Source organism: Gadus chalcogrammus, chromosome 19 (assembly GCF_026213295.1).
Source record: "Gadus chalcogrammus isolate NIFS_2021 chromosome 19, NIFS_Gcha_1.0, whole genome shotgun sequence".
NCBI classification, from domain to species: Eukaryota; Metazoa; Chordata; class Actinopteri; order Gadiformes; family Gadidae; genus Gadus; species Gadus chalcogrammus.
In genome coordinates this window covers 17,156,779-17,170,333 of record NC_079430.1, presented here as the reverse complement: position 1 = coordinate 17,170,333, position 13,555 = coordinate 17,156,779, and the positions used below count along the sequence as shown (strand labels likewise).

At 45.0% G+C, this 13,555-nt stretch overlaps 1 protein-coding gene across 1 annotated transcript in view; it reads left to right on the top strand.

Annotated features, from left to right (window-relative positions):
- dock4b (dedicator of cytokinesis 4b) overlaps positions 1 to 13,555 on the top strand; it is a 139,022-nt gene that overhangs the window by 65,833 nt on the left and 59,634 nt on the right. Inside the window, exons 13-18 of the mRNA XM_056578276.1 lie at positions 1,755 to 1,880; positions 5,017 to 5,141; positions 6,816 to 6,978; positions 9,051 to 9,157; positions 11,499 to 11,652; positions 13,417 to 13,514. Coding sequence (XP_056434251.1) covers positions 1,755 to 1,880; positions 5,017 to 5,141; positions 6,816 to 6,978; positions 9,051 to 9,157; positions 11,499 to 11,652; positions 13,417 to 13,514 — 773 coding nt within the window. The remainder of the gene's footprint in view (positions 1 to 1,754; positions 1,881 to 5,016; positions 5,142 to 6,815; positions 6,979 to 9,050; positions 9,158 to 11,498; positions 11,653 to 13,416; positions 13,515 to 13,555) is intronic.

The following is a 13,555-nucleotide window of genomic DNA, read 5'->3' as shown; positions in this document are numbered from 1 at the left end:
GAGCCACATAGAGGAGAGAGACGTATAGAGGGGGAGAGTGACATAAAGAGGGGGAGAGAGCCACATAGAGGAGAGAGACGTATAGAGGGGGAGATACATAAAGAGGGGTAGAGAGTGGGGGTGCGAGGTCATTTGGAGAGGGAGTTAGAAAAATAGAGAGTGAGAGTAGAAAGGTTTGCGAAATTGAGGTCACGAGAGAAAATGAGGATTAGAGGTGAAGTAATGCGTTTTTGAAACTTGTAATACTAATGCTGCTCCATGCAAGCGTTTGCTTCAGTCGGTGGCGATTATTCAGTCGCCTCCACAGTACAAGTGTAGGCAGGCTTTGACTCATCGTCCAAACATTTTAGCACATTTTATTCAGGCTGAACATGTGTTTGCTGTTAGGGGTTTTCTGAGGACGGTAAGGGTAAAGGTTGAGTTAAAGATAAAGGGTTGGGGAGGGCCACATACGCAGAACAGAATAACAATAAATCTGATTTGCCTAATCGTGGTTCTTCAGTGTGTGTGTGTGTGTGTGTGTGTGTGTGTGTGTGTGTGTGTGTGTGTGTGTGTGTGTGTGTGCGGTTGTGTGTTCTCCCATCCGCATCCCCAAACATAACTCCATGAGACACCCCTTCCCATTAAATCCACATCTCCCCCCTGAGAAAGGCACTATCTCTGGTAGTGGGTAGTCTCTCTCTCTCTCTCTCTCTCTCTCTCTCTCTGTGTCTCTGTCTCTCTCTGTCTCTGTCTCTGTCTCTGTCTCTCTCTCTCTCTCTCTCTCTGTCTCTGTCTCTGTCTCTGTCTCTGTCTCTCTCTCTCTCTCTCTCTCTCTCTCTCTCTCTCTCTCTCTCTCTCTCTCTATGTCTCTATGTCTCTATGTCTCTGTCTCTGTCTCTCTCTCTCTCTGGTAGTTTTTAGTTTTCTTTCTTGATTCACCCTGTACACGAACACGTAGAGAACTGAATGCATAACAACCAATAGGAGGTTCTGATTCAATTTGCCGTCAGAGTTGGCATTTTGGTTTCCTGCATCGCAATATTGAGCTGGCTCTTCTGTCTCCTCTCTGTTTTGATTTGCTCTTAATCATAAATCTATTTCTTGGTTTGGTAGTGTGTGTGTGTGTGTGTGTCTCACAGACAGACACACACACATGCACACTGAAGGCTCAAATGTATTTATGAGGACATTTATTTGTGGGGACATTTATGAGGTCTCAACATGGCACCTTATTGGGTTTTAGTTTCCTAAACTCGGACTCGTTGACAGGGCTGAAGACAGGCCGTCATAGCGCGCTGTGTTGGACTGGAGGGCTTCGTATCAACTGCATAGGGACCTTCAACCCACTGACCTTTCCTTGTTGCTTCTTTCTACAATTCAACCCATTTCAAAGCCACTCATAGTGATGTCTTTAAGCAGCCGGCAGGGGCTTGGAGGCATCGTTGCTCATGGAAGCTACCGGCGTAGCCTGCGGACATTGGGGATCATACCAAGTACCTTTCGGTCAGGAGCCGAAAGCCACTGCGAGATCCTTCTTTAATAACTTTATACTTATTGCAAGTCGCTTTGAATAAAAGCGTCTGCCAAATGCCCCCAAATGTGAATGTATAATTTGTTCTTTAATTTACAATTGCACCAATGTGTGTGTGTGTGTGTGTGTGTGTGTGTGTGTGTGTGTGTGTGTGTGTGTGTGTGTGTGTGTGTGTGTGTGTGTGTGTGTGTGTGTGTGTGTGTGTGTGTGTGTGTGTGTGTGTGTGTGTGCGTGTGTCCAGGCTTGTCGGTGGCTCTCCAGCTCCTTCACGGGGACATAGACCAGCTGAGGAGGGAGTACCTGGTCCTGTTCAAGCGCGGTGTCTCCATCACCAGGAAGCTGGGCTTCTCTGATGTCATCATGCCAGGTAAGCCCCACACACACGCACACGCACACATGCACGCACACACACAAATATTTTTTGCATCCCTGGGCAGATAATTTATGGAATTGAGGACATATACATACATATAAGACATATAGCATCAATAGACAAACATGAGGACATACACGTGAGACATAAAGCATCGATAGACAAAATTGAAACATAGCCGCTGACAGTATCAAGCATGACAGAAGACAAAACATACTTATATTACAAAGAGGCTACATAAGTATGCCCAAAAATGCATAAATACGAGACATTTTATGAACTAAATATTGCACTAGATCTTAATGTTTTTGGTTTAATAATGTTTTGTACGGTTGTAAAATTCAGACGTTAGATTAAAATCCTAAGCGTACTGATCACCGACACGTAAGATCTGTAGGCACGCATTCGGCGAACGCAAACTTGTCCGGAGGTAGAAGAGTGTGAAATAGTGTCTGTAAAGGTTTCAGATCCACATTGTGTAGGCTGGCTGCTAAAGGAATAGCCTTTATAAAATCCCCTTCTGAAAGTTTCATTCAGTCTCATGAATGAGTTCCCTTCGTATACGTTGTCTCCTCCCCCACAGAAGTTCTGCTGCAACAGAACGGGGTCTGCTGGAATCCAGATAACGTTATGCACACTTTTTTTTAATTTGCCCAGAGATGTCTAATTTATTCCAATTAGAGCCTTGCACAACGCATGTGGTTATTTATGCATGCAACACTTTGACATCGTTAACCTTTGACCTGTTAGCTTGCACAACTCAGAGATCACTTCCTCTTCGTCTTGTGTGGGTGATGAATGTATTTCCACAAACATTTTCATGGTGACACATATATATATATATATATATATATATATATATACATATTAGTTTTTCCCTTTGTAACTACATGAGTAAGACGCTGTATATGTATAGATGTGTTTAAGCTGCTCATTTGAATATGTCAGTATGCACCGACGCACGTTAGTGTAAATGCCCCCTGGCATTTTTGCGTCCGCATAATTGTGAGCTGAAGCGTGCCAAGTCAATTATCTATATAACTGACTAATGTATGCGTGCATATTTATCTTATTTCCCACAAATTAGATGATGTTTCGCGACGGTGCACATCATTCAGCTACGTTGAATGACGTGTGTTTGACTCCGTGGTCGGTTGCTGACCTGTCAAAACACGCTTTCCTCAACTGAGAAAGAAAAGCAAAGTGGATCAAATGAAAATATGTTTTTTGTTCACCCAATTGTTGGTGTGTGGGGGGGGGGGATCATTGGTTTTATTTTGTTTTAGTGTATCCCCAAGGCGGTCTCTTTTGAGCAGAGAGAAGCCAAGACCTGGTTTTGTAAAGATACACTGTGTGTGTGTGTGTGTGCGTGTGCGTGCGTGCGTGCGTGCGGTGCCCCAATAAACCGCTTAGATGTATGTTCACGCTGGCTGTCGCAGTATCTCCTGCCTTTGAACCTCTTTATAACGTTCAGCTCTCCTACCTATTCCGCCAGTGCTACGGGCCATGGGAAATCCCTCTCTTCTTCTTTCTTCCCCTTCTCCGCGCTGTCATTTCTCTTCCTCTCTCACTCCTTCCTTATCGCGCTCAAGAAAAAAAAATACATTCTCTTCAGTTCCCACTGCGTGTGTTCATGTGTGTGGGGGGGTTCTGTTATTTTATTTTCTGTTGACGTGTTTCGTCCGCTGAATCACTTTTGCATCTCTGAATAACTGTTGAGCGAACTGCTGAATCTCTCTTTATCTCTCTATATTTAATCTGCTATCTTTCGTTTTGATTGAGTCATTTTGCATTTGTTTGTTGTGCTCATTTAGCATTCTGTTTTTGCGTCATAATATTCTCTCTCTCTCGCTCTATCTCTCTCTCTCTCTCATTCTCTGTGAGTGCATGTGTGCACATGCATGCGTTCAGAGTGCAAGCGCGCACTGTCTATGGGTGATTTAAGAGTCTCCGGGTTACCATGGTGACTGTTGTCGAGAGCGCAAAATCAATTTTAACCCCACAGATGGAGATATGATTAAAACACACACACGCACACACGCACACACACACGCACACACACACACACACACACACACACACACACACACACACACACACACACACACACACACACACACACACACACACACACACACACACACAATGAAGCTATAATATGACAGGATATGGGTTAGTCTTCTTCTGCCTTTGTGGTATTACGTCACCCTCCTACTTCCTGTCACTTCCTCCTATGGAGAAGCAACCATATATGGTCGACCATCTGCTCACTGGTCCAGCAACAGCAGTGCATTGTTAATTTGTACAATAAGGATTGGACACATTTCCTATATTACTCTCATTTTATTCAACTATCTAATCATATCGCAGACACTTTTATTTAAAGCTAATAACAGTAAGTACATAGGTTTAGAGGTCATCAAGGAGCAGGGCGAGCTGGTAAGAGGATTTTGTGACTTTGGCCACAACATTATCCTGCCACACACATTACCGAGGCCTTGTATATGATGAGCTTTACAAAATGATTCTACTCAGACAATCGAAAGCATAACTGTTGGCGATAAAACGGTCAATTTTCTTGTTACCGTCTTTATTTCCATGCGGTGCATGAGAGTGAAAAGGTGAAGACATGTGTTGGCAAGGCGCTAGCTCGCAGGGTGTGTGCTCTGGTGTGTTTTGAATGAGCCGGCAGGATGCACCTGGGATCGCCGACTCGTTCTGTGTTTGACTGAAAGCCGCGGGCTAACCGCAGGTCCGAGTGAGAATCATGAAATAAATTCAAAACAATACACAGTTGTGGCATTCCAGCTGCTGCTAACTAAAGCTAGGATATTATACTAAAAAATAACACATTATGAAGCCAAAGACAAAGGAAGCACCTTTCTAAATGAAGGTATCCTTATGAAACTGTATTTGAATATTTGTCAAAGCCACATCTTGGAGGACATTTTATTTTGCTTCCCGTTCTTCTAACCCTTCATTTTTTAAAGCAGAATAAAAAGAAAACATGAATATAACTGCATTAGCGAGTCAGGCCCTCAGTCGCTCCGATTGGACGGCGGTTGGCGCCCCGGGGGCCCTGTCTCGTGTCCATAATTGATGGCCTGCTCTCTCTCCGTCGACCTTGCAGGAGAGCTGCGCAACGACCTCTACATCACCCTGGAGAGGGGCGAGTTTGAAAAGGGCGGGAAGAGCGTGGCGCGCAACGTGGAGGTGACCGTGTACGTGCTCGACATCGACGGGCAGATCCTCAAGGTAACGCATACCAAAGATCGATGTCAGCTTTATTTCATGGTTTTCATGGTTTCAAGGATTTATTCAACGTAGTTTTATTTGTTTTCAGTTTTTTACTTTTTTTTACTCCACTTTTTGATTTCTATTATATTCCTCTCCCTTTCTATTCCTAATTTAAGTTTTTTTATGATCTTTTATAGCACCTCTCTGCACACTTTTTGAACCACTGTTTTAATAGGTGCTGTAATAAAAATATCATCGTTGGTTATTAATCAATAGACATTAACAAACGAAAAAGGAAATAACCCTGAATATTATCCATTGCCATGGTATAGTATTTGCGGCTGTGATAGCTGTGATGTCCTTCTGCCGCTGACTGGTCAAAGCCAGTAATGTGTATTGACTTTAGATACGGTGACCTAGTTGAAGCTGGGTTCCTCTGTGGTCGCGGTCTGTTCGTGGTCTTGGCCTCTGCCAGTCCATCGCTGTGGGTTTGCTGCCAAATCCGGCAACGCAACAGACAACAACCCGATACACACACGCACGCACGCATCCACACACACACACACACACACACACACACACACACACACACACACACACACACACACACACACACACACACACACGCGCGTGCAAACACATGCGCACACACCCATTGACATTAAAACACAAACACGCATACACATACACACACTATCACACTTACACAAGCTCATACTCATACGTTGCATGTGTGTTTGTGTGTGTGCATATTTTACATATTTTACTTTTAATGCCATGACCTTCATGTTTTGGTTTTCCCCCTCCCCCCTCCCACCAAAAGCTCTCGTCCAATCCCTACTCGGCACTCCTTCCAGTTAGTTTGTTATGTACAGTATAAAAGGTCGTCAGCAGGAGCCAGTATTTGCGTAGTCGCTCCAATAGACGTGATGTCATCGAGACGCAGGTGTCTCTCATTAAACTAAGCAGGGCTCTGCTCATTGTATGGACCGGGGGACACGCTCCGTGGTCAGTGTGTGATATATTTACCAGTCTGAGTCGACCATCGTGCCCTGGTGCATTACAGGAGCAGACCCATAATTAGGTTAATGAGGGACACCTGTGTTTGTCCTCTGATGACGTCTCTAGGAGAAGGCTCTGTGTTGTGTTTGCTCTGATTGGAAGCAGCCTCACCTGTAACCCTGCGTTCACACCAAAAGATGCATTTGCTGCCCGAACGCGTTGCCGCCGAAGTTTTGACGCGCCGCAAATCAAGTTTTGCGGCACGTCAAAAGTTTTGCAGCGCGGCAAAAGGTTTTGCGGCGCGTCAAAAGTTGAAATATTTCAACTCGAGCAGCATTTGAAGCGCCGCAAAATACGTGAACGCGCCCTCCGCCCGTGCCGCAAATCAGACCAGTTTTGCTGCCCGTTTTTTCGGCAGCAAATGCTGCGGCAGCAAATGCTGCGGCAGCAAAGCAGCAACGCGTCTCTACATTCACTTTGAATGGGATCACGACGCGCGTCAACTTTTTGCATCTTTTGGTGTGAACGCAGGGTAAGTTGACTTTCTCTCTCCCGTTTTCTCTCTCTCTCTCTCTCTCTCTCTCTCTCTCTCTCTCTCTCTCTCTCTCTCTCTCTCTCTCTCTTTATCCTCTCTCTCTCTCTCTCTCTCTCTCTCTCTCTCTCTCTCTCTCTCTCTCTCCCGCCCTACAGAGTCACGTTGCGGCGGGGTCTGGTGAGCCCGGTGGGGACGACTACCACTCGCTGGTGCTGTACCACAACAACACCCCCCGCTGGGCGGAGCACGTCAAGCTGCCCATCCCCGTGGACATGTTCCGCGGCTCGCACGTCCGCTTCGAGTTCAGACACTGCTCCAGTGAGTGGGGGGGGGGGGGGAGAGAGAGGGGGGGGGAGAGAAAGAGAGAGAGGGTGGGAGGGAGAGAGAGTGAAAGAGAGAGGGGGGGAGAGAAAGAGAGAGAGGGGGGGGAGGGAGAGAGAGAGTGAGAGAGAGAGGGGGGGAGAAAGAGAGAGAGGGGGGGAGTGAGAGAGTGAGAGAGAGGCTTGGCTGATGTCTGTTTAAGTCAGAGTGTATGTGTGTGTGTCATGTGACAGAGAGAGAATGTGTGTGAAATTAAGAAAGCTACAGGAAGAAGTGATGAAATAACGAAAATAGAGAGAGAAATATATTGGCCTATGTATTTTGCGAGAAAGGGTGCTACAAAGTCACTGTTCCATGCGTGTTCCCTCAGACTAATGCTGCCCCTCCTATCCATTCAAATGGAGTTAGTTTCCATAATGGCACAAACCCCCCCCCGCCCCACACACACACACACACACACGCATCTTTTCTTCCGTCCAGCTCCACAACAAAATGCCACAATGATGCTCTTCGATTGGACACCATTCCCATTCAGCAGCTCTCCCCTCTACCTCTCTCTGTGTTTCTGTACACACATCTCTCTCTCTCTCTCTCTCTCTCTCTCTCTCTCTCTCTCTCTCTCTCTCTCTCTCTCTCTCTCTCTCTCTCTCTCTCTCTCTCTCTCTCTCTCTCTCTCTCTCTCTCTCTCTCTCTCTCTTTCATCCCCACTCCCCAATCATCCACCATCGACCCCTCTTCCCTAATAACAAGATGGTGGTGTTATTATCATCACGCTGCTGTTGAAGCATGGAGAGGCTGAATTAGCAAAGCAACGGTTGCGTTTAAAGGGCTCTGATTGGCTCGGAGGCCGGCTGCCCAGCTTCTCAGTGCACCCCCTGCCCCGAGGGTAATTGGAGTCTTAATTCAGCTCTGTTTGGAATAGTCATGCAAAACAGCAAGGGATGGTGTGTGTGTGTGTGTGTGTGTGTGTGTGTGTGTGTGTGTGTGTGTGTGTGTGTGTGTGTGTGTGTGTGTGTGTGTGTGTGTGTGTGTGTGTGTGTGTGTGTGTGTGTGTGTGTGTTTACCAATCACATTATTGATTAGAGTTGCCCAACTATTTCAGAATCTCAAACGTAAACTTTTCATGGGCTCGCATAAATCACATATACAAACTATAGGAAAATATTACCGTGCTATATTTATATGCTATATTTGAATCATCGTGGTGGCTTAAGACACATTGATTTCTATGTATGTGTATTTATGTATTTTATAGCAATGATATTACAAATAAATGTTATACACTTTGCAACATACTTTCTTACATAGATATTTCTGCTAAATAATTGGCTAAATAATTGGGCTGATATTGGTTTATTTTCATACACATACAACTGCATAGATTGGACTATATTGACAGATATAAACATTCACCATGTCATCCAGACAACAGGATTCAAACATTGTTGTATATAAACCCTGGAGACACAATTAAAACAGGAAGTAGAACGGGAAGTAAAAGCCAAATTGCAACATCAACATCCTTCCATGTTTACAAGAAGAATGAACACGTTCAGTCTGTGTGAAGAGAATGAAGATGCCTTGTGTCACTTGAATGCGCTTAAACAGGTAGTAGAACGAGAAGTACTGAAAATCACACTTCCTTAAGTCCTTGTTGCACATAGACCAGTGGTGAAGACTACGTGACTTCTAAATACCTACTTAACCCTTACATTTATGTACACATTTCTTTGTGTGTATCCACACCAAAACATTGCTTTGCAATGTTAAATGTATTTCAAGTGGCTTCATTTTGCACGGTGCTCCCAATTCATTCCAATTCATTCCAATTCTACCCTCTTCTACCTTACCTCATTACAACATTTAAAATGGTTTCCCGGTGAAATTAAAATATCGTTTAGTGCGCTAACTCTCTCACAGACAATCACCAATCTTCGTCTCCCTGAGACTCATCATCGTCCTCCGGAATCTTCCTCAAACTACCCGCTGAGTCACTTCACAGAGTCTTGTTTCCATGGCGAGTTGCGGTGAATCTTGACACCCCTCTCTTGTGTACGGATTCTCCCCAGCCAAAGACAAGGGGGAGAAGAAGCTGTTTGGCTACTCCTTCGTGCCGCTGATGCAGGAGGACGGACGGACACTGCCGGACGGCACGCATGAGCTCATCATCCACAAGGTAGGAGGCTGAGTGAGGGGTGTGTGTCTGTGTGGTAATCAATGACACGCAATCCACTCAATGCGCGTGGACTTACCTGTATGTCTCTCTCCCCCTCTTTATGACTCTCTCGCCCACTATGTCTCTCTCCCCCTCTTAATGACACTCTCCCACTCTATGTCTCTCCCCCACTCTTTATGTCTCTCTCCCCCTCTTTATGACTCTCTCCCTCTCTATTTGTCTCTCCCCCACTCTAGCTGTCTCTGTCCCCTGCTGTATGTCTCTCTCGCCCATCTTTGGCAATTTCCCTAGTAGTTAGGCCTGTGTGTGTGTGTGCGTCTGTGCGTGCGCGTGTGTGTGAGTGCGTAAGGGTGTGTTTGTGCTTAAACTGCATCTATGTGAGAAACCACAAGCCAAATGGTTGTGATAATGTAAAAACACGCGTACACACTCTCACTCGCGTTGTACATGTGTGACTCCAGGTGCATGCTGGGAAATAGGATTATTCACTGTTGATAACGCAGTGTATAAAAAAAGAGCACTGCATCGATGCCTGCTAATGCGGGGACAAATCAAATCATTCCTGTGTCATTATGGTCTGCATAATCCTCACATGAATCAATAAATGCCTGCCACTAGCCTGTGAGTAATGTCCACTCATGGGCACGATATAGATTCATCTGAAGAACCACCGGCCAAAATGTATTACACTACAGCAATAGATATCCGGGCTTTTAATTTGTACTTTGATTAATTATATCCCAAACTAATGTTTTATCCAATTTGTCATCTTTGTTTTCCTGCTTCCTCCCAATAAGGTAATTCAATATAAGTGCAGTTAATGGATACAGATTCTCTGTTCAGTTCCAGGCAGTATCTTTATTGTGTCCAATGACCAATTTCTTGTCACTTGTCGTTATGTACTCAATGTCCTGGTTTGCTTTCAACACAGTGGACGACTCAATAAGGCATTGCACGCTGTGTGTCCAGCTCCAGCCACATAGATAATATCTTCCACACATTAATTATGTTTAATTTTGAAGGACAACGGCCAAATACTGCTTAACTTTTGCTGTGTTTGTTATTTTTCATATACATTTTGTTGACCATTGTCAGTTGGCTTTGGTTTGAGTTAAGGTTGCCAGATCTGTTTGTGACAACCCCCATTCACCTACGAGTGCCAGTTTTTCGAGGACAACATTGGACGCGGTTCAAAGTGTGTGTCTGTACCCTCTGACGAACAGCGTCGGCCCTTTCCAAAGGGACATATGGACGTTTCTGGGAGCTCAATGAAACCAGCTTGGCCTATTTATCTCTGCACAACCCCGAAATAGCCCCCGAGAAAAACGGCCCAAACTGTGAAAAGAATGAAGGGCTCAAATGACCTCCCTCCTTTTTAATAAGCTAGGAATATGAATCACATTCACTACCTCATTAAGAAATCTAATGAATGAATGTAATACATTTTTGGGTTATTGATTTAAGATCGGGGAGACGGAGGGGGGTTGTGGGTGGCAACAAGCTCATTGAAAACATTTGTTTATTGAATTCTGACTTTAAAACTCGATCAAAATGATGGAATTGTTAATGAGACGACTCGATTGCCTGAAGCAAAGCCCATAGATCGTTATGGGTTCACTCTCCTTTGTTTCCCGGCTCGCCATGTGTTCCCTTATACCCAGTGCCTCACGTTTAACAACCGCACGCCATTTGAGGCCCAGTTAGGTTCAGAACAGAACCACCATTCAACCACCTCCTCTCTGTGTATAGTTGAATATCTTCATCAATATCCTCATTCCACACTTTACAAGACTTTACAAAGCCACTTGTGTTTTTGACTGCGAAACATATTGTTTTGCTCTACGGCCCGTATTGTTCCACCAGGGGTAATGCTGATAGCCTGGGGATTATCAGGGATTTTTATTATATTTCCCTACATCATTTAGTTATTTGTTCTCTATCTGAGCCGTTTTAATAAACTGGGTGAGTTTGCTGAACCAATCCTGAAGCAGTTAACGATTCAAGAAATGATGATGCTCTGTGTTTATTTGAGCCAATATTTCAGATGATTTTTTTTCCCATAGCTGAATTAGTAGCTTCCATTCCAATTCCTGCCGAGCCTAGTGCCAATCAAACATCATTTAGAAATCGACCCCACGTGTGACATCACATATGGGAATGATGTTTGATAGATGGATTAGTCTACTCAGTCCACTGGGTGGATTCAGTCCACTGGGTATGCTAGTTTGTGTCCGCTAACCAAAATCCAACCCCTGGATTTATTGACTTTTTGTCTTGGTTTGAATCTCACGTTGAAAACCAACCAATCGCGCGTTCTCTGTCTCCCCTTGCCCCCCTGCAGTGCGAGGAGAACGCCAACCTCGGTGAGTGCAGTCGCTACATCAAGCTGCCCTTCTCCAAGACCAACCTGCCGGCCAACAACCAGACCCTCAAGTCCACCAAGGAGTCCTTCTGGATCACCAGCTTCCTGTGCTCCACCAAGCTCACGCAGAACGGTACGCCTCCTGCCTGGGACGCCAACGCCTCCCGGCCGGCATGTAGCTCGAGGGAGAGGTAGAGCGCGCTTAGCTGGTAACCGGGAGGTCGCTAGTTCGATCCCCGGCTCCTCCTATCCGAGTGTCGAGGTGTCAAGACACCGTACCCTATCTGCTCCCGACGAGCTGGCTATCGCTTTGCATGGTTGACATCGCCGTGAATGTGTGTATGAATGTGTGTATGAATGGGTGAATGTTCGGCGATATTGTAAAGCGCTTTGAGTGGCCACTGGTTAAGAAAGCGCAATATAAATACAGTCCATTTACCATTTACTCAGGAAATAGTTAGGATCCCTCATAATATTTAATTGTTCAATAATGATGTAACAGAAGGGTTGGATAAGTTTCTCCACATTTTTCGCGCCGGAGTCCCACCCTTTAGAGGTTTATTTTTGACCCAAGACCTACCAAATAGTTTGCGGGCTTAACCAAGCGATACATGATTGATTCCCTGGCAAGAAGCTTCGTTGATTAAAATGTATCTAGTGTTTATTGTTCATCCATACAGTAACCTCCCTCATACTAAAATACACGTGAAACAAAGAAGGCATGTAAGCATGCATGCAGTATATAAAAAGAAGATGTCTATGTTTAGTGACATCGAAAAAGCCTTTGGTCTCCTGCTGTGATTGGGTTTTCCTGCTTACTGCCACTGTTTCAATTAGATCTTGAGGATTGTGAAATATTATAGTGACATTTATTTGGCTATTAGCTAGTAGCTACCCAAGCATACATGGTCTCAGTCCAACCCACAGACAGACACACAGACGCACAGAACACTAACATAGATAACATTCCGCAGGCTGAGATATGACAGCAGCACATTAAGACACACATTAAACCGTATGCACATGGAGGGTTGAATCCCGTTCGGCTAAATCCGTACGTGATTGTGAACAGACACAGTTTAAGTGGAATCCTGTGAGACGTCTCAAGTAGGGCTTTCTTTATAAGCAGTTGTTTTATTCATGAAGCTGTCTAGAGATGGGAGAATTACTTTCTTTCCGCTCTGTCCCTTTTTGTTTTTGGAAATGTTATCGTTTCACTGCGTTTCAGCAGAGATGTTGTGTGTAAAATAATGGGTGTGATGATATGTTTTGACACGTGCTGAAATGTTATCGTTCATTTAACTACGTTAAATATATATTTCTGTTGTGTGTGTGGCCTCCTTTTATGCTCTTCCTCTGCATAACTGTTCCTCTGTATTCGTTCATATCCATCTGCCTATATTAGTATGCAAGGTTAATATCTCTCTCTATAATTTCTGTTTTGTTTCTTCGCTTCTCATCTCTCCTCTTTTCCTCAACCTCCTTCTTTGTCTTCTGTGTTTATTTCCTTTCTCTCCGTCTTCATTGCACCTTTACCCCCCCCCCCCCCCCCCCCTTCTCTTATTTTCTCCTCATATTTTTGCGGGAGTGATTCATCAAATGTGGACCTTGGAATCCCTTTTGACACTTGTAATTGTGACAGAGGGTGTACACAAAATAAACTCTCTCGCTCCCTCTCCATCTCCCTCTACCTGTCTCTCTCTCTCTCTCTCTCTCTCTCTCTCTCTCTCTCTCTCGCTCTCTCTCTCTCTCTCTCTCTCTCTCTCTCTCTCTCTCTCTCTCTCTCTCTCTCTCTCTCTCTCTCTCTCTCTCTCTCTCTCTCTCTCTCTCTCTCTCTCTCTCTCTCTCTCTCTCTCTCTCTCTCCTCCCCCCCCCCTATGTCTCTCCACCACTATAGGTGACATGCTGGACCTGTTAAAGTGGCGGGCCCACCCTGAGCGCATCAACGACAGCCTTTCCAAACTGAAGGAGATCGATGGCTCTGAGATCGTTAAGGTAGGCTGCAGACACACACACAAACGCACACACAAGCACGA